The sequence below is a fragment of the Peromyscus californicus genome, unplaced genomic scaffold (assembly GCF_007827085.1).
Source record: "Peromyscus californicus insignis strain IS unplaced genomic scaffold, ASM782708v3 Scaffold_6__1_contigs__length_162567912, whole genome shotgun sequence".
Classification (NCBI taxonomy): Eukaryota; Metazoa; Chordata; class Mammalia; order Rodentia; family Cricetidae; genus Peromyscus; species Peromyscus californicus.
In genome coordinates this window covers 70,546,585-70,574,483 of record NW_026294584.1, presented here as the reverse complement: position 1 = coordinate 70,574,483, position 27,899 = coordinate 70,546,585, and the positions used below count along the sequence as shown (strand labels likewise).

Genomic DNA, 27,899 nt, shown 5'->3' with positions numbered 1-27,899 from the left:
TTGATTTAGCTTCATTTATTGAGAAGCCATTGAGTAGCAGTGTCTGAAGTGGAAGAGGGTGTCTTTCTCTCGGTTGCAGAAGCACTGGAGGTGGTCAGTCCAGGAGGAAGATGGGGCTTTACCTGCCCAGCCACACACACTCCTGCTTTGCTTTACCCAGGACGACTTCCATTTACAAGATTATCTCACCTTAGAGTAGATTCAGGAGTGACAGTCATTCTTCCAGTCACCCTAGAGGAAAACTACTACAAAGAAAGTACATACCTTTAAGGAGACTTCTTTAAAGCCCTGTGCCTTATTAACCAGGATGTAGACTCAGTGTTTCAAGGAATGCAGGGAAATGTAGTCCTTCAACCAGGCAGCCATGTTCCAGGGCATCATGATGTAAAAAAGAGGGAAATGTCTGTTGAGCAGCATCTTGCAGCCCATGATAACTCTCATTTGAATGATGAGTTTTAATTTTTTCTGTGCATTGTTATGCTGCTGACTATCACAGTGACAATTTACAACAGTGCAAGCCTTAATTTCAAAAGTCTCACACTAGAGATTTACTCCTCATTTCTACTTTGGGCTGGAAGTACTATTCTTAGCAATATTTTGGAAATAAAAAAGAATCCTAAGGCTTATACAGTTAATGCCAAGCAGAGGCAGCTAGATTTGTGAAGAGTGGCACATTGTCTTAACGCCAAAAAGTAAGAACAGGGCTAGAGAGATGGCTCAGCTCTTAAAGGCTAGGCTCACAACCAAAAATATAGTAAGAACAAAGATTGAAACAAGAGTATGATTCCCTTAGTAAGCCTTGGAGATTCACATACCAGGTCCACTAAACACTGATTTAGGGACCCCAGTTTGACTCACCCCACCCCAGCCCACCCCACCCCAGTCTTTTATCCTCAGTTGTGAAATGTACCAGTCACTTGGTTCCAAATGCAGTGTGCCCCAGGCCTTTCCTTATCCTTGCTGAGCTGACTGTTGGCATCTTTAATGGGTGCTTGTTACTGTGTGTCACTGTTTTGAGGGCAGGCCGTGGCTCTGCTGCCTTTTGGAATGGGTGGTGTTGTGATGAGATCTTAAGCACTTCTGTGCCTATCTGCATCAGGAGCCCTTTATCCCTCCCTTCTCGGAAGCACCAACTTTTTGATTCTGCACAGCATCCTTCACACATGAGAAGCAGATCTCATTTGGATATCAAATGTTTTTCCCAGTTTGGGGTTCTTCATTGTTGATAATAAGGCACTCGCTCCGCATGAGAAAAATCCTGTATTTCTGTTTCTTCTTTCACCAGATCTTGTCTTTTGTATCCGTTTCCCTCATCGTCCCTACCTCTGTTCACTATTTTCTAACGCACGGACCATCTTAGCTTATTCTCCCAGTGGCTCTGCTCTGTGTGTGAAATTAAGGCGGACTCTCAGAGTCCTTCAGCCCTTCCATGAGGAAGCTAGCTCTGCACTTCATGCCCCTTTCACACAAGCCTCTCTCCACCTTCTTTCCCAGTCCATTTACTTTCTCCTGCTCACCTGCTCAAGCGAGTCTCTGTTCAGACTCTTAGAAACTGCTTCCAAAACGTTGCCCTGAGCCTCACAAAGAATTATGCCACCTTTCTGAAGCAGTTAGTATACTTGCTGGTTTCTCTTGAAGCATTGGGGGCTTTTTGTTGTGTGTGTGTGTGTGTGTGTGTGTGTGTGTGTGTGTGTGTGTACACACACATCAGCTTGTATATAGGTAGGTGATGTGTACATGCCTGTGGAGGATGGCAGTAAGCCTTGGTCATCAGCCGCCTCCTTGGAGACAGCCTGTCATTGTTCTGGCACTCACCAGTTAGACTGGCTGACCCCTGAACCCAGGATTCTTCCTGTCTCTGCTTCCCCAGCCCTAGGATTTCAAGCGTTGCCATCACACCCAGCATTTTGATGTGGGTGCTGGGCATTTAACTAGTCTTTGTGCTTGCCAGGCAAGCACTTTACCAGCCACACCGTCTCCCCGCCTTGGACCATTGTTAACTGGCTGTTGCAATCATCTTTCTTGCTCACTTGTGAGCTACTGACTTAGAATTTCCTCTAAGCAAGGAGCACATGACAAGAATTCTGGATGTCTTTCAGGAAATAAATTCAATTTCTTTGACTCCACTAAGAAAGCAAGGGCTCGCCAGGTGGTGGTGGTGCACGCCTTTAATCCCAGCACTCGGGAGGCAGAGGCAGGCGGATCTCTGTGAGTTCGAGGCCAGCCTGGTGTACAGAGCTAGTTCCAGGACAGGCTCCAAAGTTACACAGAGAAACCCTGTCAAGAAAGAGAGAGGGAGGGAGGGAGGGAGGGAGGAAGGGAGGAACAAAGGAAGGAAGGAAGAAAGAAAGAAAGAAAGAAAGAAAGAAAGAAAGAAAGAAAGAAAGAAAGAAAGAAAGAAAGAAAGAAAGAATAAAGGAAGGGCTCCTCAAATGTAGGTCCTAGCCGCCTTGTATCACTGCTCTGCTGCTCATTGACTGCCTTCTAGCCTCTTGATTTAGACCATAGGAAAACCCAAAATTATCTTCATATAGTAGCTCTATTCTTCATAACCATCACATGGGTCTCCGGCAAGGTTTCTCAGCCTAGCACTGATACTTGAGGTCAGGTGGGTTTTGTTGTAGTGAGGTTATCTGATTATGGCCAGGATAGGATATCTAGCAGGATCCATTAGCACACTCCCTCCAGGGTCTCTAGACATTGCCTTTGCCGAGGATTGCCCACAGTTCAGAACCACCCCCTCAAGTATCTCTATTTGAAAAATCTATAATTATTGTCTGGTTAACCCTCCTGTCCTTCTGCAGTGCCCGCAGATTTCACCTCACTGCCTGCTGCCTTGAACTAGGAGCCACACCAGCTTCCCACCCTCCCCTGTGAATGACTCACTATGGGCTCCATCAGTAAACCCTTCCCACGTGAGCCCTCCCTCTCGCCTCGTCCTGTCTCCTTTTGTCTCGGGCTGCCATGTGTTCTTGCTCCCTCTGTCTGTGCGGGGACACAGTGGCTCACACTGGGTCTGTGCTGGCCTGTCTGATCTGGAGCTCCCTGAGCTGATGCTGAGCTGAGTCCTGTTGCTCATCCAGATACTGAGCCTCCATCATGGTGGACACCAATTGTTGACTGAGCCTTTGGCTTAGATTTGACTTCTAGGACCAAGTTTCCTAACTAGTTACGATCTTCGTGGGTGACCACAGGATCTGAAGGATTGATAAAGAACCAGGAAGCAGAACAGCAGAACGTCAAGCCTCTGGCCATGCTAGTCACAGGGCATGCTGTAGCTGCAGTGGCTGTGCATAAGTCAGCCTCCCGAGCACTGTCTAGAGAGTTCTCAGTTCAGTCATGTGTAGTCATTGACTGGTGCAAGAAAACTCGGGCTCCACATGGGAACATGAATGCTTTCTCATAGATACTGTTATTGTATTGCACAGAATCCCCGACTCTTAGATATTAAGCTCATAAAGTTTACAGCAACACTCAGCTGCATCTGGACTTCACTGTGAATTGGGGAAGGCAAAAGTCTCAGTATAATTTGCACTAACTTTCCTGTAATGGAAATTATGGCCTGGGAAAAGTTTCAAATGACGTGTCTATAAACTAAGGAAAAGTTGATCCATTCAAAGGCTGGTTACATACACTCATACTGTTTTTTAAAGTCCAGTGCCAACAAGAAATATTTATTTCAGCATCTGAAGTAAACCAGCAATGAATTTTAAAAGTCAGTCTTTGTAAATTGTTGGTTCAACAAATTTAGTCTTAAAAATGGAATAAAAGTTGCAACAAAAATGTACTGGGCTTGTAAGACGGCTATAAAGTCTGTGTGGAGTTCAGCGTTACAACTGGGTGGGAGCAGCGAGCGGACTTCACCTGCTGGTGATCGGAATCCTGGCTCAGGAAGACTCAGAACCCGGAGCTTCGGCCTCTAGCCCTGATGGTGCCGGCTTCATTTAAGGAAGCTTGTCACAGAGACGCGCGTGCATCCGTGCTCTCTGCAGCCATTCCACATTCCTGCCCCTCTCTTCTCTCCCGCCCTCGCTCCTCGCTCTCTTGGGCCCTTTCCTGTGTTTGTGCTGGTGACTGTCACTGGGGACCAGACTGCCTGGGTGCTCAGTCATCATTCCCTGAGTGTCACTGGCTCAGCCTTGCACCACAGCGGTGAAAAGCTGGTAGAAGCCTGGGCTGGAGGCACAGGTGGAGCTTGTTGGCTATGGATGTAACCGCAGGCCGATCATTTAATTAGGGAATCACCAGATGTCAGCATCTGGGCTCTCCTTCCCCCACACCTGCTCAGTGGAATCAGGAGTCCTGACTGATTGCAGTGTTCTGCAATCCTGTTTCTGGCCTTGCTCTCCCTGTCCTCTATCCCTCCATCATAGGCACTTGGTGACCCGTAGTTGTCTTCGTCACCTCCCAAAGAGTTCTGTTCTAAGCTCTGAACTTTCTCCATGCTGTAGCAGGCACCTTTGAGCGCAGGGTCTCTCAGGCTTCTGCAAGGCTCAGCTCCTGGCTCGTGTGTCCCCACTATAGGCTCTGGAGATTGTAACTTTAGCTGAGCCTCTTTATGTTCTCATATTCTTTTGTTATGTCCCAAAACACTGAAATAACTTGTCTCCTATTTCTGTCTCCTGTTTACTCCCCTTGGTGGGTTTTTTTTTTTTTCCTACCAACCACATCATTTTCCTGGGACCCTGAATGGTAAAGGAAACAAATGTGCTTGATGGGTCTCCCATGTTTAACTCAAAGTCTTCAGTATTCTCATCGTGGGATTAATCAGCTGTCTGCCCCTGTGTGTATTTCTTGGGCACTGGAGAGCAAGTGCGGCCTCAATGGGAAGAGTCGAGATGTGCCAAGTCGTCCCGGATGTTAGCATGGTGCTAGCGGGAGGTCTGAGAACAAAGGGAGGGTTGGACAAGCCCTACCCAGAATGCTGCTGCGAGAGAGTGTGCTGGACGGACTACTATCTGTCTTTGCAAGTTTGACAGCTGAGGGGAAGGATGAAAGCTGGCTGCACCCTTTACTTAGTGTCAGAATCACCGAATGATCACAAAGAAAAGTGAAGGTTCCAGGCCAGCTCCTCAAAATCACCTGTCTGGCTGGGTGGGTACCTGACTCTCTAAGGTCTTCTACTGCTGCAACCTCCAGCCCTCCCATGTTGCTAGAGTTTTTCTGCCTGGCCCAGTCAGGACAAATCTCTCTCACCCGCCAGTCCCAAGCCGCTCAAACCCGATCAAGTAAACACAGAGACTTATATTGGTTACAAACTGTATGGCCGTGGCAGGCTTCTTGCTAACTGTTCTTACAGCTTAAATTAATCCATTTCCATTAATCTATACCTTGCCACGTGGCTTGTGGCTTACCGGTACTTTACATCTTCCTTGTCCTGATGGCGTCTGGCAGTGTCTCCCCTCCCAGCTTCCTGTTCTCTCAATTTTCCTTTCTGTTAGTCCCACCTATACTTCCTGCCTGGCCACTGCCAATCAGTGATTTATTCATTGACCAATCAGCAACACATTTGACATACAGACCATCCCACAGCACTCCCACACACTTCCTTTTAGCACCCCCCCCCCCGCCCCACCCATCCCCAACACAGACCAAAAGCACATCCCCTGTTCACAGTGGCTCCCAAACCTACAGGTCACCAGTGACATTTGCTTAGTTTTGCTTGAGAAGCAGCAGAGCTGTTTTCTGACTTTATTAAATTATAAGTAATTCTACGTATAGAAAGTCCCAGCAAGGTCCAGTACTAAGTCACAGCCAAAGCCCCTGAGTTCATTACTGAGTGTTGGTTGACCCACCAAACAACACCTCCAGAGTTGAGTGCTAGGATTGCAGGTGTGTATGACCACACTGTTGTTTGTTGGTTTGTTTGCTTGAAGATGGCACTAGGAATGATTATTTATTAAAAATATCACACAACAAAAACAAACAAACATAGCAAGTTGACTCCAGCCTGGACTACGTTGAGACTTCCCTCAAAAAAAGAAAAAAGAAAGAAAAAGAAAAGTTCCAAGTCCCAAGCATTGGTTATCAATGATCAGCTTCAGGGCCTGAGCAAGGCGGCTGTGAACCTTCAATCGTACACATCACATTTCTCATTCTTATTGAAAGGAGGTGAAGTGTTCCTTCCCAGTCTCAACCATCACCTTACTTTGTTTTAGTATTTATTTACATTTTTATTTGATCTTATTTTATTCGCTGCTATTGTTTGAGAAACAATTGGAACTAGTATTGTGACAATGAGGACTTTGCAGTTCACTTCAGTCCGTGATTGCTAGGATCACAACTAGGAAAATCTTTCACTTTGTACCTGGGGCTGGAGCTCAATAGCTCAGTTCTCACCACAGAACAAAATACCTCCCTGAGGTGGTGACAGACGATGCCTATTGCCAGCCTGTTTACAGTTTGCTGTTTCAGAAACTTAGCAGGACTGTCCTGGGGCAGAGACAGTCATAATCCGTGTCCTTTTTCTCTTTGGTACCACCCTACCCCACTAGAAAGTCTAAGCTTCTCTTCCTGTCACTCCTTGGACATATAAAAGTATGAGTGCTATTGTGTGTCCATGTACCTTGGTCACATTATACAAATTGCCAAATTACCTGCTTAAGGAACATCATATGAATTTGAAAAATTCAAGTGTTTTATCTACAGAGCACTTTGAGGTGAATTATATCTCTGAGAAGCTGCATCCAACATTTCCCTTCCTCATTTTATTGGCACTGTGAACAAATAAGCTGCAGACTACCTAGGAGATGATGTTAGATGGCCGTGGGGTCTCTTTTTACATTACTTATTGTAGTAGTTTACCATGTGCAAACCCATTTCTGAATAGTGTGGGGCATAGTATAAGGAAGCTTTTCTTTTTATTTGAACTCAGCACTATCCAGTGGTACCCAGTGATGATGTTCCTTTTCCTTCATAGCCTGTGGAGGAGACATGACATCTGACAGCTGGGGAAGCATCCTACTTCGCAGAGTCAGTCTGCCTTTGGAGTCCTTTCCTTGCACAGTGTTGAGCACCAGAAAGTTATGTTGCTGTCAGAGAGGGGGAAATAATGAAAGCAGCTATTATACTTTTACTGAATGTGAGATGCTCAACGGCATGATTAAAATCTATAAAATGGCAGGTCATAATCCCCACACGACAGCCAGCAAGCCAGTGATGGGACCAGGCTTATTTGGGACCAGCAGTTGATGTGGTCTCTCCAGTAGCCTTATTTCAGTCTCTCCTGACTTGTACCAAGTACATCATTTCATTTTCAAGATAACAAAGCTTTGGTGGATGTTTGTTCTAATTAAGGTTGTTTTAAAGAATCATTTAATCTAAAAAGAAGGTTGAGTTTTAGGGGTGTTTGTCCAGAATGTTCTGATGTCTTATTGCTTACTAGAGTCTGCATTCTAGATAAAGGGGCAAGGGGTGCTTCATGCTTAAGGAACTTCCAGTGGTTGTTTTGTTTCAGGGAAGGTAACATTTAGAAGCTTCCAGAAGTCTGCCTCCAACTTACAACTTGAGGCAATGTAGACATGTCAAACATAACTTATAGAGTATGTTGAAGGAAAATAAAATAGAATTTCTGAATCTTGCTTTGCAAACAGAGTGTTGAACATGGTTGATGCTCTGTCAAACAAGACTGCCATGCAGTTGGTGTGAGTGTCAACAACAGCATTTCTGGTGAGCATCGGAGCTGTAGCATGCTATAGAAGATACTTGACTCTCCTCCTTCAGAGTGATTCTAGACAGTCTCCTGTGGTAGTCTAATTTCCATTACTGTGGCAAAACAGTCGAGAGGCTCAAGAAAACTTGGTTGTGGCTCACGGTTCTAGAATTTCAACTGTGGTTGATAGGTCACGTGCTTTGCAGCCTGTTAGAGCAGAATCTCATACTGGGAACAGGTAGCTGATTGGGATGTGCTCACCTCATGCTGGCTAGACAGCTAGGGAAAGAGAACATCATCCCTAGTGACCTAACTTCCTTTCTCTAGACCCCACCTCTAAAAGATTTCAGCACCTTCTAACTGTACCGCAGACTGGGGACCACACCTTCAACACACAGCCTTGAGGGCAACTCCAAGATCCAAATTTTTACAAGCTTGAAGTAGAAAAGTATAATAGAAATGTATATACCTGTGCGCGCGCGCGCGCGCACACACACACACACACACACACACACACATACACACACACACACGAAAAATGAAAATCAGGATAACCTGGGAAAGCAGCATTTAAAGTGACTTTAGAAAGTACACAGTATAATAACGGGGATGGTTAGAGGACGGTTTGTAGGAAAACTGATAGGAAGCAGGGCACAAGAACAAAGAGAAAATGAAAGATGGCATTAGCCCCCTGATACACAAATTGTAAGCTCATAGTAGTGCTCATTTAGTTAAAAATAACTCTGAGCCGGGCGGTGGTGGCGCACGCCTTTAATCCCAGCACTCGGGAGGCAGAGGCAGGCAGATCTCTGTGAGTTCGAGGCCAGCCTGGTCTCCAAAGCGAGTTCCAGGAAAGGCGCAAAGCTATACAGAGAAACCCTGTCTCGAAAAAACAAAAACAAAACAAAAAAATAATAACTCTGTAACAATACATCACAAAAGCACGGCTCCCCCATCCACACCTAAGCCAAATTTGAATTGTTGTGTGGGGACTGGGAAACCTTCCACTGGGTTTTTTTGCTTTTGCTTGTTTTTCTAACTTCCTTCTCTTATTTTCACAATTTCTGTCTCCAATCTCATCTGTTACTTTGGCACATCAGTAACCATTTGCACCCATGGCCTGTCCAGCATGCCAGTGGCTGTTTATGTAGACAAGACATTTTCCCTCTGAAATACGGTTCTGTGTGCTCCCCTCCAGCAAGCACATTCTGCACAGAAAAGTGAAGATGTGTGGAGATTACAGCAGACTTGGATAAGTGCTAAGGGTTATGTTTGAAAGCCATGTCCCCCTCACGCCTTTAATTCAGCACTCGGGAGGCAGAGCAGGCAGATCTCTGTGAGTTCAAGACTAGCCTGGTCTACAAAGCAAGTTCCAGGACAGCCAGGGCTACACAGAAACCCTGTCTTGGGGCGGGGGGAAGGAAAGACAGAAAGAGAAAAGCAAATCATGTCCCTTGAGAAGTGCCTTCTTTGTACCTTGACAGCTGCTGAGCTTGTCCCTAAACCAGTGACCAGGCTGCAGCCGCAGCTGCGTAAGGAAGTGGAGGGAAAGGGGAGGAAATGTGACTTAGGGATCTGGTCTCATCTGCTCTGCCAAAACCCTGAGACGGGGCTTGGTGGAGCCTTTCAGAGATTCTTTGTCCCTTGTTCCTGATTCAGCTTTCAAGGGCTTACAGTGACAGAGACCAAGGAAGGAAGATTCCTGAATAGGGTTCCCTGGAATTCTTGGCACAGGAAAAACGATAGCGAGAACGTGAGACTCTTATGAATGAAGAAAGTAATGAATAAAGCTGGCTCTGCTGCCCAGGCGTATAGTCTGAGGGTCCAAAGCAATGTCAGTCTGATTGGTTTTGCCACCTGTGTTCTCTGCCACCACGTCCCTTCCTTCCTCTGTCACCTGGTAACGCACATTGGAGTTAGTGTATCTCACATCCACCACATGCAGAGGTGCTTTAAACGCCTGTCATGACATCAGAGGAGTTCCTGCTGAGTGCAGCTGAGAGACTTCTAATCATGTGATGATGGTATGGATAAGGTTCTAATGAAAAGAAATTAGTGTGAAGTGCTTTAACCTTTCTTCATGAAAGCAATACACAGTGACTCCCCTGCCCCGTATATTGTTATATGATTATTCTTTTACATCTATTTAGGAAGTGATTTCCCCCATGTGAAGCTTGAGACTATGCTTCTGGTTGTGAGGAGGACATTCGTTACTGGCCCACACTAGAGAAGCGCCATTGTGCGGTGTTTGCTGCTGTGGTGTGGCATTCTGTGCTGCTGTGGTGTGGCATTCTGTGCTGCTGTGGTGTGGCACTCTGCCTCTTTGCGGGGAGTCCCTGGTGAATTCGCTGCCTATTGACTCCAAAGCACTAAGAGGACTTCTGATTAAGAGTCTAGAAAAGCTGTAATCAATTCATTGCACATTCAAAAAGGAGGAGAGCCCTCCAGAATATGAATCTGGACTCAGAAGTGTTCCGTGAGCAAAAACAATACTCCATAGATTTTCAAATGGATGGAGCTTTACAATGTAAACTAATTTGTTCCAGTATAATTGAGCATAATTAACAGAGGCTTGCTTTCTTAGGCCGATGAAACACGAAAACCATGCCAGCATAGTAACTGTATGCAAGCAAAGCCAGTCTTTATGAGGGGGTTGTGCAAGAGCTTGTGTGACAGATGGGCATTTTATCACTGTTGATGTTTGGAATTTCTTGAAAAGCAATGTAATATCTTGTTTTTATGAATGAATGAACAAATCATTTATGCTTTGTGAACTGAGTTTCCCTATTCTAAATCAATCCTTTTCTCTCTGTTACTTTATGTTAGGGAGCCTCATATATTCTGATGTAAAAAAAAAAAAAAAAAATCCTAAAAAAAATCGTAATTGTGTTTTATTGCAGATACAGATCCACGTGTTTTAGAAAAGCAAGAATTGCAGCAGCCGACCTATGTTGCCCTCAGTTACATTAATAGGTAAGCCATCCAGAAGGACAGCTGCTGTTTGCTGCTGCCTTGCTGGTTAGATGTATCTTTTTACCAGTACATGCTTTCAGTTTAAAAACGTGCGGATTAGATCATTTTAAAGCAACCTCTACGTGGAGATTTCTTGTTTCTCTGTTGAAGGATACAGATTGTAGCCCCCTGTGCATGTGTCTGAAAACACGGCTGATTTACAAGCTCATTTTGGAAGTATTTTGTATGCAGAGTTAGAACATGCTCTTTTGACTTCCTGGGGCAGTGTGAGAGATTAGTGGATTTATGTTTGAGTGAACCTTTTAAATCTTGGGGTGAAAAGGTACTTTTTTATGAATTCAAAACACAGTTGTAATATCAGAATATATTGGACTCTAACAAATTGAAATCATTGAATTTTAGAAAGTCATTTTGTAGCAGCTCATCTTTTAGTAGAAACACTGTCAGCAGCTGCCCAATATGTGTAGAGGAACATGAGTTTTCACTTAAATTGATTCTGAACCTAACTTTAAAGAACTGTTTTGTGCTTGAATATCAAACCTAAAAGAAGACTTAGTGTTTCCACCAACTCAAATAATTAAGGAGACAGTAATTTGGGGGCAAGAACTTGGAGTCACCTTTGGGTTAAGAAAACACACACTCTCAAAGCAAAGTGGAGAGAGTAAGAGCAAAATTAGTTTTTAATGAGAGTGAGTACTCTCTGCCCATAATTCAGTGGAGCTATTTCTATTGGCTGCCCCTTTCCCATAAGGCAAAGATCTTTTTTGGTCTCTAGGTGCCAGAATGTGGACCAGGGTCTGGAGAGGAACTCTGCCCATGAATTATCTGCACTCTTATTTTGGTGTCGTTTTAGGAAACATAGTTAATTCCTGCCCAGACATAGCTGTGAGTTAGTCACCTGTGTTCAGCTTCAAGTACTTGTAATGAAACATATTTTCAAAGCAATATCGTTTTTTGATTTCCTGTTCATCAGACTTTCCAAGGAGTAGCATGTCTCTAGTCTTTCATCACCCATATTTTTGACATATGTTGTTAGAATACCTTAATAATTGCATCAGATTACATAAAGATATCTGAGTTTTTCACAGATTCTGTGCTATTTCCTATACTTAGCAAGAGAGCTGAAAAATCTTTAGTTATATATTCATGGAACTCTACTAGATAGCCTACTGATGTTGACAGATCTAGTCTGAGGAGCAGACATCTCTAGCAGACTAGCAAGCTCACTAGTGACCTTGCTATGAAGAAAGTATATGAAAATTGCCAGGTTATCAGTGCTGAACAAAAGACCCTTTTGGGGGGATATGCTGTGTTGGGGACTTAGCACTCCTCGTGTGGTAGGCAGGCCCACTGTTTGTTTGTTGGGAGTGAATAAAAGCCTGGTGGGGGAACAAAGAAGAGTTTCAAACCACTGAGAGCTGAAAACCTGGCTGTAATGCAAAGAAGAGGGACCTTGAGAAGAGAAGCTTAGTGCCAGCATTTAGACAAAGCCACTTCTGATGGAGGAAGAGGGCTAAGGATGGAGAAATGCCTGCTTGATAGCAGAGTCCTGACTGTGACAGAAAGCCATACTCTTGTTTCTTTGTTTTTGTTGTTTTGTTTCCGGGTTCCATTTTTGTTTGTTTGTGTCTGGCTTTGTTTTGTTTTTGAAATGGGATCTTGTTATTCAACCCCCTTCGCAATAACACTGCAGCAGAGAGTTATGATTCCTAGTATAGAGTTTCCCTTCTGTACTGTTTTAAAGAGAAGCAGTAATTATATAAAAACCTATTCTTTGCTTAACCTATTTTAAATTGTTCTGTCCATTTAACATAATGTGGTAAGCACAATAGACCTTTAAAGGCAGAAGGAAAAACCCTTAATTACCTTGAAAGTGGTTCTAGCTAATGGACTGCTTCGTAGGAACTACCTAGCTTTGGGATTTTGCATTCAACCTGCTGCAATGTGTCATGTAGGCCTTGGAAAACCTTACAGTACATGCATGAGAAAACGAGAAAGAAAAAGATAAATAGGGGCTAGTGATATAGACCAGCAGGCAAAGGTGCTTGCCGCCAAGCCTGATGACCTGAGTTCAATCCCCAGGATCGAGATGGTAGAAGAAGACTGACTCTTCAAGTTGTTCTCTGATCTCCACACGTGCAACATGGCATACACACACATACACACACACACACACACACACACACACACACACACTCACACATACACACTCACACACGAATAAATGAATAAACAAGTATATAAATGTAATTTTTAAAAGACAGGTGATAGTACCCTGGGGGGACTTGGGGTCAAACGTGAGCAGTGGGCTCTGGAATCTAACTGTTGTGTAGCCAGATTTATTGGGATATCAGAGCGTTAAGTACTCAATGAAGAAAAGAGGAAAATAGGAAGAATAATGTTGCATACACATGATAGGACACCTGGTCAGAGGGGACAAAGACATAAAATAATACAGAGCAGTTACCACACCCAGTATAGCTGCATGTCAGCAGCTTGCTCAGAGAGAGCAATGGAGACTGTCTAAAACCTGTACGTGAGGTGTCCGTGAATTCCTTCGCAAGATACTGCTTCAGCACAAAGTTGGAGCAGGGTTGATTGGAAGAAGTAGATCCCAACCTAACAACTACAGTGGGGCTGGATACTGTGGCTCTGCAGCCAGTAGGAAAGGGAGAACATGGGCAACCATCCTCCACCATTAGTCACCCAAGACACCCAAGAGGTTGGGGTGGATGAGCTGCTAAGGAAAACAGATGAACCTCCACCAAGTGCTTGCTGAAGAGCATGTGCTGCCCCTGGATATTTCTTCAGGTTATTGCCTGAGCAGTTCAGGTTGCTGCCTTAAGGAAACAAGGTAACTTTGGGACTTTTTCAAGACAGGGTCTCACTGTATAGTTCTGACTGTCCTGGAACTTACTGCGTAAACCAGGCTGGCCTTGAACTCACAGGGATGTGCTTGCCTCTGCCTCCGGAGTGCTGGGATTAAAGGTGTGCACCATCACTCCTGGCTATAAGGTAACTTTTTAATCACTTGTGACTCTCCAGAAATAGGTGTTGGAGATAGCATTAAAGATACAATGTAATACATGGGCAAGGTTGTTAATTATTCTGTGTTCTCTCCAGAATATTTTTATTAAGGTAACATAAGTTGAAAAAAGATAACATAAATTGGAATTTCCAGATCCATTCAATTCTCATTACATACAGCATTTGGTCTAAGATGCAAAGAGTCATCATGTATGACTGCAAATTAGTGCTGTCTTGTCCTTCATTCTCTTCATCTGCTGCTGAAGACAAAGTTAGTATCTAACTCTATTACAGCTCTGACTCTCCTTGTAAGACCCCTGCTCTGCTTGGTGCAGTGAGCTGTAGACTGACCTCTAAGAATGATTGGAATTTGTTTTAATGTTCACTCTGAAAGTTGAATCACAGTTTTTCCTAGAACATTAATTTCAAGAGTGATTCAAGAGCTCTCCCACATGGCTGTTTACTCACAGGAGGATACTCTAGGCTTTAATGCTGGGGAGCTTGAGTTTAGTGAAATAGATATGCTGGATATGGTGTTGCACATCTGTAACCCCAGCAATTGGGAAGCTGAGGCAGGAGGATCACAAGTTCAAGGCCAGATGGCTGCAAATCATTCCCTATCTCAATTCAAAGTTTTCTGCACAGCAGGGCATATCATATCCTCTTCCTCTATGATTGATATCTATTTTCAGGCTCTAAAAGGGATGATATAATTCTGATGGGGTTCTTTGTTACTTTTGCTTGAGGCACCTAATGGGACTAGTGTTCTGAAAACATTTGAAATTGCTAAGATACATATCCCTTCCACCTCCCTCCTCAGCTTCCCCAAGGAAGGAGGTTTTATACAGAATGGCTTTCTGTTCTTTTTTTCTAATTCAAAATGCAGAACTGCCTTTTTCCTCATGATCAGCTCGAGAAAAGAAGACAAAATTGTGCCCAAACATGCTCACTCAATCACCTTCTAATTTCTGTGCCCAGTGTTTTCCTCATGAGGTGTTTCTTCCCTTTCTCTCATTTAGACATGATACAGAGTCAGGCTGTTCATCTTAGAGTCCTGTTTGCTGTTCATGAGCTGTCTGGCAGATGGCACGCCCCTGCCTGTTTCCCTCACCTCGAGTAATTCCTCCAGTGCTGTATTGAGATGATTGATTCACATAAAACCAATGTCAGCACCCATGACGTAAGTGATGCCACGTAAGCAAAAGACCTTGTCCTTTCCCTTATCAAGGCACCAGGGAAGGAGATGGTAGCAGAGAGAGTGCTGCTGTGGAGGAGGCCAGAATAATTTACACCATGGAATAAGCTTCATGAATGCAGGGACATTCTCATTGCCCAGCCTCCACGACGATGCTGAGCCCATTGTTGGCCCTCAGTGATTTTTACTGAAAGAATGTATAGATTCTCTTGTGAATAATAAGTAAGTGAATAAATGATTCTGAAAACTGTAAGAATTCTTTAAAAACTGCCCATGTTCATAGAAGAATCTTTGGGGAAAAAATTAAAATTGTATACTTGGACTCAGCCTTCATCCAACTTACAACATAAAAATGTACTAAGCAATAGCTATCACGAATTGCCTTCTCCCCATAGCTAGAGAACTTATATGAGATAATGGTTTTCAGGCTCTAGACAGTAGGTAGTCCAAGACTGGTCCCTGAGAGAAGGACAGCTCGAGAGGTCAGCACCACCATCTCGCACTTAGGAAGGTATCCTTACCGTAGTGAAAGGTGAAGCCTGAGTACAGCAGAGCCACTCCTCAGGGCTGAGAAGCCAAACATCAGAGCTAAAGTTAGAGCTATGGGTGCTGGGATTCCTGTGTGTACACACGTTTGTATATGTGGACATTTGTATATGACTGGGGTAGAAGCTGACTGGAAACAAGGGGGCTGCTACAGATATTCTAGCAATCTGCACGAGGGTATGTGTTAGTTCCTCTCCAACTGTTGCCGTAATGCTCACCATGACAAAGGCAACTTCCAGAAGAGAGAGTTCATTTGGGCTTACAGTTCCAGATGGTAGAGCAGAGGCAAAAGGCAGCGGCCATGGCAGTTGGAACAAGAAGTTGAGGGTTCATATCTTCACTGAAAACACAAAGCAGAGAGAGAGAGAGAGAGAGAGAGAGAGAGAGAGAGAGAGAGAGAGAGAGAGAGAGAGAGAGACACGTGGGAGTGATGGGTGGCTTTGAAACCTCATAGCCGCCCTCAGTGACACACATCCCCTCCAGCAAGGTCACACTTTCTAAACCTACCCAAAAAGCATCACCAACAAGGGACCAAGTATCAAACATCTGAACCTATGCAGGACATTCTCATTTAAACCACCACAGGGTCCTCCATGAGCCCAGACTGGAAATACACTGCACATGATCAGGGTAAGCAGCCCCTACAGGGGTGGGAATGGAAGAAAGACCTTGGTATATCCCAGCCTGATCAGCATGGAAACATGGCAGCACTCTATAATCATGTTACTGATAACAGAAGGGTCTCAGATTCTAGATAAATACTTTGTTCTAGGAGCAGTAGTGCTTGAAATCAAGATCCTATAAGACCCTCAGAGGAGACAGACTGAGCTAGATGGTCTTCAGATATAGTTGGGGTTCTACAAATTTGACCTAAGCAAATATAAAATCTGTATGAGTTGAGATTCATCAGCCTAAAGTTGAACTAGGTGCTAAAGGAAACCCCAGCAGTCTCCATGGTAATATCCAACATCACAGCCTCTGATGTACACTAAGAAACCACTAGATGTACAGTTTTCCCTGAATGAGGGGGACAGACCTCAGCAGAGGCCCTGTCGGAGAGGTCTAAATGGTGCTTGGATGAACGGACTTGAAAGCCCCGTCACCGTGTGTTCAAGGGTTCAGAGTAAAAGTACGCTGACTAAGAGCTTGTTTTGAATAAAAATCAAATGAGTCTGGATTCTTTGTTTCGATTTCTCCTTCTACTAGAATGTAAGCTGTTTAATGAAAGCTTTCTTCCTTTTTGCCCCCTTTCCTCTCACTCCAAAACCTCTCCTAATCCTCCCACCTCTCGCTCTTGCTTTTTCAGTTGACCTCGTTTTTGCCAGGTTAGAATCAGTCAGAGCCTCGTAGAAGATGCTGTAATTAGCAAAGCTTGCACTAGCCCTCGCTTGTTTATACAAACACGACTGAAGCATTTGATTTTTAAATCTAAGAGCGCAGATTTTTTTCTTCATAAAACCACCTGTTTATGGTCTTCTAAGAGCAGTCATGTTTATTGCAATACAAACCTTGCTTCCCTAGCTCCCTCCTTTGTGTGCCAGATCTGAAGTCTGCTATGTGTCCCAGCCCCAGACTGAAGTCTGTGGCCTAATGCATGCCATAAACATGTTACATGCTGTTAGGTTTCAAATGCCAGACATTGAGCTACCATTTTCTTAGCCCATGTTTTATGGACATCCATTGCAACAAAGTTGAGGTGGCTGCTTGCCAAATTGTCCTTGCAGTGTTTGTCTCTCTCCCAGCCTGGCCTGGTCACTGCGCTGTGCAAGGACCATGTATTCTTGTGGGACACTGGGAAGCTGAAAAGAGCCCTCTCTGGTGTTTTGGCTTACTCCAAAAAAAAAATTGGTTATAGTGCTGGCAGAAAACACGCTGTAGGAAAGGAGAGTCACAAAGCTTTGTAGATGATAGCACGCTAGGTCCAGGCCTCTGGCCCCAGAGCTGACAGCTCATCCATCCCTGGGGCTGTCAGCTCTCTCAACAGGCTGCTCACACATCTATCTTGTCTCGGGCCAGGGTAGTTTTAGTCTCTCTTGTGTTTACTCGTCAGTATTTCTGACTCATTTTACACATCTTTGAGTTCAGTTCTAAGCTATGTGACTTTTTTTCTTATTTTTAGTATTTTTCTTGAGATTAGATTTTTTTTTCTTTTCAAAACAGTTCACTGATTCTAAAAACCATCTAGAAATAAGCATGGATTTTTCTCTTGGTTTCCTTGCCATTCCCAGGACTCTGTCCTAAACAGTTTCCCCGTTGATATTCTCCCATGCTGCTCCTTTGTGTGGCCTCCCTGGAGCTACGTTGGTCTCAGAATTCTAGTAGCTCAGCCCTTCCTGCCTTGATATGCCTCTACAATCAGGGTGACTGCTGGGTAGCTGCTCTGAATCTACCATTTAGATGCATTCCCTTGTCCCCAAGAGCTTGTCCCTCACTGTGTTCCAGCTTTGGCCTCAGATAAAACCCATGTGTATCTCTCTACCCTGCAGCTCCTGGGACTCGCTCCAGAAAAGCACTGCGAGTCGCCCCATGGCAAACATAGGCTCTCCAGCCTCAGCTGTACCGTCCACATTGTCCCACAGTCTTTTCCTTTCTAGTGAAACTTACTCAGTTGAACACGGCTTAGTTTCTAACGTTTCCCAGTATGCTGGGAATCCCCAAGTGAACTCCCCACCCCTCATCAGTTTATGCTCCCAGCTAACTAGCTGAGCAGAGGCCATTTCAGCCTTTGGTCTGAATGCCCCCCTTTCACTTCCTAATTCACCTGGATCTTTCCTCCATGTTCTTTCCATGTTCTTCAAAGCTGTCGCCATGACCAGCACACCACATCCGTCTTTCTGAGACTTCAGACCCCTTCTCCTTGGTGCCTTTGGGTCATGTCATATACGTATATCATAAGGTCCCTATCCTAGGAATTTCTTCCCTACTTCAGTCTTTTTCTTATGGGTAAATACGGCATCTTTCTTCAGACTGTACCCTGCTTACAGTGGTAATGCCGCTTTGGTTTTGAAAACCCCTTTTTCCACCCCTTTGACAGTAGCAAGTTTGTGACCAGCCTGGCTACTGAGACCCTGACATAAATAATAAATCCTTTGTCTTTCTTCAGCTGTTAACTGCTTCTGACTGGTTGCTGCTACCTCTTTGTCATGCAAATAGTGAGTTTTTCCCTGAGCTCTGTCCCCAGAATTCTAGGTTTCTCTGTACTGGTCTCTTGCGGTTTCTTTCCCTGGCTGTATTCATTGCATTCCGTGGACTTAGTTGTCACCTGAAGAGGACTCTTTGACCCCCTCTGTCCCAGTTTCTTTAAATTCTCATTTCTGGCCACCTCACTTCTGTGGCCACTGGAACATTCTAGGCAGGCTGCACTAACCCAATGCCAACCCTTTATATCGCTTCCCCTCCAAAATAGTTACTTGACAGTATCATTCAGTGGTGTCTGCCTGCCCATTAGTCTAGAAACACCAAGCTTTCTACACTCCACAAAGCCATCTTCTATTTCTTTCTCTCAGCCCGTTTTTCAACTCCTCAGACTTTCCCTGTGTAACATTTGTATCCACTTTGTCTGAGTATCCTGCCCCTCTTTCCTGCTTGTAACCTGCTGTTTTGGGTTGGCCGAGAATTCCTAAGCTCTTCCCTCTGCTCTTCTCCCTGCCGCCTCCCCTTGCCATCAGAAGAGCTGTCAGAGTCCATCTGTCAGCCGCAGGCATAGAAGAAGCTGGCGTGTTTTGCCCTCTGCTTTAGGCCCTTTCTCTCTCTGCTCTGGCCTTGATAATTCTGCTCACCCAGACACATTGCCATCTATTTTATGAAGAGTCCCTAACCTGCAGAAATTATTTATGCCTTTGGTTAAGTTTCTTTTCCCAAAAAATCATAGAATCTATATCATTCACTATGACCACTAAATATTGTAAAAGTTTAAATTGTATACAATATATTTTTAGAACAATAGCTTTTCTTTCAGTCTTCTACCAAACTTACCACACCAAGTAAGTAAATGTCATACCATGGAGTGATTTAGTTTCATCAGTATTCTCCCTACGTGCAGACCTGTCTGTAGGCAAGATGCTCCCAGGAAGAGCTTGAGGTGTGGCTGAGGAAAGGAAGAGGCATACATAGAGCACACAGGTATACATTTCTCTTTAGTGTTTCCTTAACATCCTTCCAGGTCAGCAGAGATATAGCCAATGCATTTTAAGTTAAATTCTGATATATGAATATGTAATGTTTAGTCTACCTTTCTACCATTGATTGTTGGGTATTTAGGTCTATGCCAGGCTTGGTAGTGTGATTTTTGTGCCCTTTACCACTAATAAAGCCACAATGGGAATTAATCATCGTTTGCTAGGCTAGCCAGCGTTTCTTTGCGTGTATTGATGCCTAAGTAGAACCTCCGCCAGGTTGTTTCTCTCTCTGACTTACCACACTTAGAATCAAGACAGAACTCCTTAGCACTGCAAAGGACTTCTGGGATCAGGACTCCTCCTGCTCCTCTAGGCTCACCTCTCACCACCTTCTGTCCCATGCTCACAGGCCGTGGTCCTCACTGGCCCCTCTGCTGGGACAGTCTTGGACCACAGAGTGTCACCCAGGCTGCTCCTTCCTTCCTTTCTGCATCTGGGTGGATGTCCCTCCACTGCAGGCCGTCCCTGACTTTCCTGCCCACCAGCCCTGAGCCCTCATTCTTCTTGGTCATTTTCCATAGTGCTTCTTTCTGCCTGAAATCCCTTGGCTTATTTGATGGTGTGTTGAGTCCCTGCTTCCCCTTCTAACTTGTGAGCCTCACAGGGTCAGGGGCTTTCTGTATTCTGACTCAGCACAACTACATCCTCAGCTCTTAGAATGCTGTTGCATGGTGGGTATGCAGTTTTTTGTTGTTGTTGTTTTTTTTAGGTAAAGGCAGAAATAGCAATCAGGTTTGTGTGTGTGTGTGTGTGTGTGTGTGTGTGTGTGTGTGTGTGTGTGTGTGTGTATCTGTGTACGTGTGTGTGAATTCTGTTTCCCTCCCATTTTGTGTTTCACTCATCTTTGCTTCCTGCTGTTTCACACCTGAGTGTATGGCAAATACTTGGCATGCTGCATAAAACTCAATCACTGAGTGGCAAATTACAGCCTAAGAGATGACCTTGGCGATCCTCCCCACCCCCACCATACACATTTACAAAATGACTCAAGGTGCTATACCTCTCTTATTTCATTTGGAAATTCAGATTGCTGGCAGTAATCTACCTGATTTATCGTTTTCCCCTTACGTGCGGCACCTCGGAGTTAATTAAGAAGACCATGAATCTTCCCTCTGAAGCTCCAGTACATTCCCGTTTGCAGAGTGTGCTCATATTGCTGAGACTGTTGGCTTGGGACTCGGTTTGAAACATTACTTAATTTTCTCACACTGAGGTTCATTATGCTGAGCCTACAGCCTGGCCCTGCCTTTGAAGGGCCTTTCACAGGCAAGCTTTAGATCAGTTCCGTGGCCTAGCTTCTAAAGAGCTTGCTCTCATTTCCTCCATCATGGCCAAGACCTTGGTCACTGGCTCAGAAGCAGTACAGCTGAGTCAGTTCCCTGTCCCTGTGAGTCCTTCCTGTCCTCAGCCACAGTGCAGGCTCTTCCCTGGAATTACTCACCACTGGCCTGAACACAGGTGGTTTCCAGCTATAGAATTCGGGGACAAGAAAGAACGGCTCTCCACATAGACATGTCACCCCAGACAACACACGAGGCCACCCAGAAGAAGAGGCTAGAGAGCCATGAAGCGGCACTGAGTTCACCTCCTTGTGAGTTGTACTGAAATGGTGGTGTCTAAGGGAAGAGGTGCATCCTACAGAGGAGTATGTCCCTGCCCAGTGTTCTCAGGAGCGGGTGGCACTCAGTGTGCTGGCTGTGCATTGGTCCTGGCAGTGTGTCACAACACTTAGCTCCATTTACATCTGAGGAAGCAGGACCTGTTAGCCAGCCATCTACAGAGATGGACCCCTTTAGCAAGCTGTTAAAAAGAATATATGCCTGGACTGCTTCCCAAAATAATGTTTTTAAATCCATGAACTAAAATATATAGGATTACAAAGAAAACCAATTCATAAAATACAGTTGTCAAAATAGTAAAAATGACAAATTTGGGATATAATGACACATATGTTTCTTAACCAAGTCTCAAATGAGAAAGCTTAGGCACTGAGTTAATAGCTTCCAGAATTTCATGTGAATGAGACAGAAATATTTGGAGACTTTGGCTACATTTATACTATGACAGAAATATATGCATGTCATCTAAAACTGCATGCTGTTTGACTGGTGTAGATATTTTGAAAATGCTGTGCTTAGCTTCATAAACTCATGATGGAAAGGCACTGGATGCCATATCCCAAATAGAGGTTCTAACTCCTGAGTCCTGGAGATGTCCCAGTTTTCCAGTGAGCAAGTCTGGGTCCTAACACACATTTGTATGTAGGGGAGTGGGTACATACAGAGGCCAGAGATCAAACTTAGGTACTGTTCCAAAGAAGCCATCCATCTTCTTTGTTGAGATCGGCTGTCTCACTGGGACCTGGGGCTCATGGATTGTGCTAGACTGGCTGTCCAGACAGTGAGCTGTCTCTGCCTTCCCAGGGCTGGAGGGAGAACACCACGCCACCACCATGCCACCACAGCTGGCTTTTTGCATGGGTGTTGGGAATTGAACTCTAGGCCATCCACTTGCTTGAACAGTGAACACTCCATCAGCAGCTTTCTCTGCAGCCCTCCAGCGCAAATGCTAGAATTCCAAGGTCTTCGTGTTCTTGAGTCATAGATCCTCCTCATGCTAATGCCTGTCTTTCATAAGATAGTGCATGTATTTTACATATCACCATCTGCGTTAAAACGTGTATAACCCTTTCTATCTTACATTAACTCCATAGATAACTTACAAAGATCTGGTTTCTTGTGAAATCATTCCCTTTTCTTAGATGAGCCACAAATCTACTTTAAAAGCATGCTCTGGACACCACCCACACACACACTCCTTTTTCTACCCTCCCTCCTTCCCTTCCCTCCTTTCCTCCCTCTGTCCACTCCTCCCCCGCTCTCTGTCCCTCCCTTCCTTCCTTCCTTCCTTCCTTCCTTCCTTCCTTCCTTCCTTCCTTCCTTCCTTCCTTCCTTCCTTCCTTCTACAAGGTTCAGAGGAATTCATTGGCTTGCCCAAGTTCACACAGCTAGCTAACAGCAGACTTGGGCTGTGAGCTCCCAGGTCTTTTTGTGTTGTCCCCCCACCACTGTCCTAGCATTGTCCTGGACTGCTAAAGAGATGTTAGTGATTACTCTCAGTACTGTGTGGGTGCAGATGAGGCTGAGACGGGGGTCTCTGATGTGCCAGCTTCTGTCTTACTTGACACAAAACTTCTAAAAACCGGCAGCTTGGTATTTATGTATGCCTGATTATTTAATCAGACATGTGAACCATGAGGAGTTACCAGAGTTAAATAACTTAAATATAGAGTTATATTCTATATCACTGTCTGTAGTTGCTGATGAAAACCAAATGAGGGACGATTTTTCGCTCTAATCTAAGCAGGTAGTAATTCCGCCCCTGGTCAGTGCACTCATGGCAGCCCTTGTGGGGTCAAGGGTGGGGGTGGCTTCCCCCGCCTGATGCCAGTTAGTACAATTTCCTCAGCTTTGAGCTCACTCTGCACTGTTTACTAGGACTGTGTGGTGTTTGGTTGGCAGGACTGACCCTCCTCATCCTCCACCTTTCCTGGACACCAAACTCCCCCTGTACAGTTAGGTGACAACCTGAGCACATGGGATTTATACGTGGTGGGGCCAGCATACCATCAGTTCTTGTCACCTCCTCCTTGCCCATGGTGGTAGTTACTCAGAATGCAAAGCCCAGAAACCGAATCTGGCTCTTGGACTGGCCGGCTCTCCTTGGAAGTATCCATGTATGTGTTTTCTTGGTTGTGCCACAGACAATCAGTGTTTAGGTTAACAGGACTTCAACAGTGGTCAGTGGTGGATCTTCTTCAGAAGCACAGTATCAACTGGACAAATGTTAGACTTTTCCTCTTCGTATCAGAGGGTGTCCAGATTTGCCTTTCACCCAAACTAAGCAGTGTTGACCCTCCACTGTTGTGGAGAAAGAGTGCTGTGGAATGTGTGGCCCCTGACCAAACTCCTCCATGACCTACACTACAAGGAAGAGTTGATGCCCTGCTGGTATAAAACGGACCCATGGTACTTTGTGTCTTCCTTACTGAGATGACTCATGTGGAGCAGACTAGTTCAGAAGCCTTTTGTGCTTCTTCACTGTGCCCATACACGCAGCCCTGCTTTCTTGTCGCCCATTTTATCACAGGCTTTGGCACCCCAGGTTTAGTGAGGTTCAGTTCTGGGCCATGGAAGTAGGATTAAAGGCCAGTTTCTGGGTTGCATTAGTCTTTGTTAAGCAGCAGGAAGTGTTTTGAAGCCTCAAAGCCAAACAGTTCTTAATAATTGAGGTACATTATTCCCTTAGATCATTTACCTTTCTTGAAAAAAACAATTTTCTGATCTTTAGCGAAACCTTTCTTAAGGGCAGAAGCATCAATGTCTTGTTTCCTAGAGTTCTAAGGGGACTTATGTAATATCAAAGTCAAGTCTAGTTAGTTTTTTTGATAATTTCATACATGAGTACACTGTACGTACATTATTTCCTTCCCTCCAACTCATCGTCCCCACAGCTCCATTTGGGATTCGTTTCCTTACCTCTTCTTCTGTGTGTGTATTGGGGTGTGTGAGTGTGTGTGTGTGTGTGTGTGTGTGTGTGTGTGTGTGTGCGCGCGCACGCGCACACACACATATATACATATACATATACTCATTCACACCCAAATACACAACCTACTGAGTCCATTCCGTTTTATTCATATTGTATGTGTATTTAGGGCTGACCACTGGGATTGGACAACCTATAAGGTTAATCATCCCTGGAGAAAACTTGTCCCTCAGCAGCCAGTGACTGCCTGTAGTTCTCCACATAAGGGGGAGGCCTTGTGAACTTCACACATCTCCATTGGCATGTCAACTGATATGGTCATTATTCAGGCTTTAGACAAACATTTTGTTGAGATTTCTTGGGTTCAACATCCCTGTCACGTCTAGAAGACATTATCTTACATCACTGTCCTCTGGTTCTTATAATCTTTCCACCCACTTTTCCACAGTGTTTGCTGAGTCTTAAGTGTAGTGGTTGTGCTGTCCATGTACCAACTGGGCTGAGCACCCATAGTCACTTACTCATTTTGATCAGTTCTGGTTCTCTGAAGTAGCCTCCATGTGCTACAAAAAGAAGCTGCTTCGTTGAGGATAAGAGCTGCACTTATCTGTGGGTGTAAGGATAGGTATTTAGAAAGCAGTTTGGAAGGAGTGGTGTGGATTTAGGAGAATGGCAGGAGGAGGCTCTGCTCTCGGGTCTGTTACCTCTCCAGCCATGGACTGACCAGGTCAAAGTCAAATCCTAATTAAACATGAAAAATTAGTGAAAGTCCTGCAAGCTCAGACTCCCTGGATATGAGTACTCTGTAGTCACTCAAAGACACTGAATGTAGACAGGTCACATTCTGTCTTAGGGACCTGCCTGGTTGCAGCTGGTTCTGTGTATACATATCTCTGTTGGAGTGTTCCTTAAACATCTTGAAAATCCTGAGTATCATGAAGATGTATTCTGCTTAGCGGGTCACATATCCCTGAAATACATAAAAGAAAAAATGATAAACACTCTAGTTTCTACCTTGGGTACTTTTCTATTGCTATGAAGAGATACCATGACCAAGACAACGCATAAGAAAAAACACTTAATTCAAGCTTGCCTACAGTTTTAGATGGTGAGCCCATGAGCATCATGACAAGGGGCATGGCACCCGGCTGGTTTGGTGCTGGAGCGTAGCACATATCTGATCCACATAAAGGAGGCAGTGGGGCGGGGGGTGGAGGGATGGAGGAGACAAAAAGGAGGAATGGAGAGAGAGAGAGAGAAAGAGGAGAGGAAGAGAGAGAGATTGGGCCTGGTGTTGGTATTTGAACCTCAAAGCCTACCCCTAGTGATAAACCTCCTCCAATTAGGAGGACATACCTCCTAATCCTTCCTCAAAACATTTCCACCAACTGAGGATCAGGCCTTCAAATATATGAGTCTATGGGGCCATTCTCATTCAAACCACCACAATTTCCAACACCATTCACAGGAAATTACACCTTGACCTTCCAGGACTTTGCATATACATACAAGCTTTGAATTCATTTGTATAAATGGACCACACTCTACACTACATTATTTATAATTCTCTGTCTCCCTCTTTTTTTGAAATAGGTTCTCATTCTGGTCAGACTATCCTGGATGTTATGATGTAGCCCAGGTTGACCTCAAACCAGTGGAAATCCTCATGACGTAGCCTCTCAAGCACTGGAGTTATAAGCATGAGCCACAGTACCTAGCACCCTCTACCTTCTGATATCCACAATGAAATCCATTGTGAAAATATTTTCATATTACTAAATATAGCTATATATTACCATTTTCCTGAGTATACATTTATTCCATTATTGTAAGGCTTGACTATTTGAGTCACTATCTTATTAAAAGAAGTTTTCTCTTTATTCAAGTCATAGCTAATAAATATGGACATTTGGTAAAAACAAAAAAGATAATGGGAATATGGAAAACTTTCCACTCAGAGATTTCCTGCTAGTGTGTTTTTCTTTGCCTTGTGGATAATTTTTCACAAAATTGGGATTGTGCCCAAAGCAGAATTTTGTTGTCTGCTTTTCCAAACTGTACTGTGATCATTTTTGCTTTCTAAATATTTTACAAACAACTGTTTGGCAGGATTAGTCCCTAGCACATATTTAACTATACCATATTATTTCACTGGATTGTTTTCCTTTTTACACTTTTATAAGTGATGTTGTAACTCCCTATGAAATGTTTTTAGAACTGAAATTCAAGACTATGAACACTTCAACACTGTTTGATAGATGATTAAATTAGTTCCATAAAGAATATACTCATGGACTGGAGAGATGGCTCAGAGGTCAAGAGCAGTGGCTGCTCTTCCAGAGGTCCTGAGTTCAATTCCCAGCAACCACATGGTGGCTCACAACCATCTGTAGTGAGATCTGGTGCCCTCTTCTGGCCTGCAGGCATACAAAAATGCATTCAGTCCAACTTCAGAAGTTCCCATAGTCTATCATAGTCTCAGTACCATTTAAAAGTCCAAAGTTCAGCCGGGCGGTGGTGGCGCACACCTTTAATCCCAGCACTAGGGAGGCAGAGGCAGGTGGATCTTTGTGAGTTCGAGGCCAGCCTGGTCTACAGAGCGAGATCCAGGAACGGCACAAAGCTACACAGAGAAACCCAGTCTCAAAAAACAAAAAAACAAACAAACAAAAAAAAAAAAGTCCAAAGTTCAAAGTCTCTTCTGAGACTCGTGGCAATCTCTTAACTGTAACCCCTTGTAAAATCAGAATGAAAAAGCAGATCACATACTTCCAACATACAGTAGCACAGAATGTACATTACCATTCCAAAATGGAAGAGAATTTGAGAAAATACTAGACAAAAACCAGCAGGTCAAACTCCAAATTCTGGATCTTTGTGTCTGATGTCAAAGTGTTCTTCAACTCTCCAACTCCTTTCAGCTTTGTTAACTGCACCAGATCTCTCTCTCTCTCTCTCTCTCTCTCTCTCTCTCTCTCTCTCTCTCTCTCTCTCTCTCTCTCTCTGGCTGGTTTCATACCCATTCTGCATCTCTCCTTGTGAGGTATCCTACGACTCTGGCATCTCCAACATCTTGGGGTCTCCACTGAAATCCAAGCTTCACCTTCACAGCTTCGTGTGATAGCCTCTCTGGGCCTCTGCATGGACATCCCTCAGCATGCCCGGCCTCAGCGGCTTTCCTTAGTTGCAGAGGGAGATTCCATACCCCTTTCTTGTATCCTTGTCTCTAAAGCCGAAGCTGCCAAGTTCTGCTGCTTTGATGGGGTTTGAACTTGGCCCCCTTGTTCAATTACATTTGCCTCAGATTTCTGTTGTTGATGGTTTCCCTTACTAATAAGCTCTTCTTTAATTCCATTTCACAAGATGGAAGCTTAGGTGGGTGGGGTCTTGCCCTGAGGTCACCACTCTCTTTATTCCATTTAGTAGCAGGCTTTTCTTTAAACTTTTTATCTCCTTGAGCACTGGACTTAACGCTATTACACTTCCTGGTACGCCCTTTCTCCTCACCCTGTCTATTTTGTATTTTTCCTTGGTCACCTTGCTCCGTTTCATTATAGATCTGCCTAAGAGTGACCACTAATAATGATATGACACAGTCAATACAAGGCTGTCTTGAAATCTTCTCTGCCAACAACCATTAATCCAAAACTCTTCAATTTAGCCTCCAGCAAATTTTTAGGACTAGGACAGAAGGCAGCCATGTTCTTTGCCAAAATATCACAAGAATGGTTTCTCGGCCACTTATTAATATCCTTCCCCTCTGAAACCTTTTGAGCCAAGC

At 44.3% G+C, this 27,899-nt stretch overlaps 1 protein-coding gene across 2 annotated transcripts in view; it reads left to right on the top strand.

Moving 5' to 3' along the window:
* The window catches only part of Jazf1 (JAZF zinc finger 1), a 322,765-nt gene that overhangs the window by 172,049 nt on the left and 122,817 nt on the right, over positions 1 to 27,899 (top strand). Inside the window, exon 2 of one of the 2 annotated variants that reach the window (XM_052721270.1) lies at positions 10,552 to 10,624. The exons of the other annotated variant lie outside the window; for it this stretch is intronic. Within the exon in view, the coding sequence (XP_052577230.1) occupies positions 10,552 to 10,624 (73 nt within the window). The remainder of the gene's footprint in view (positions 1 to 10,551; positions 10,625 to 27,899) is intronic. 2 annotated transcript variants of the gene reach the window in all.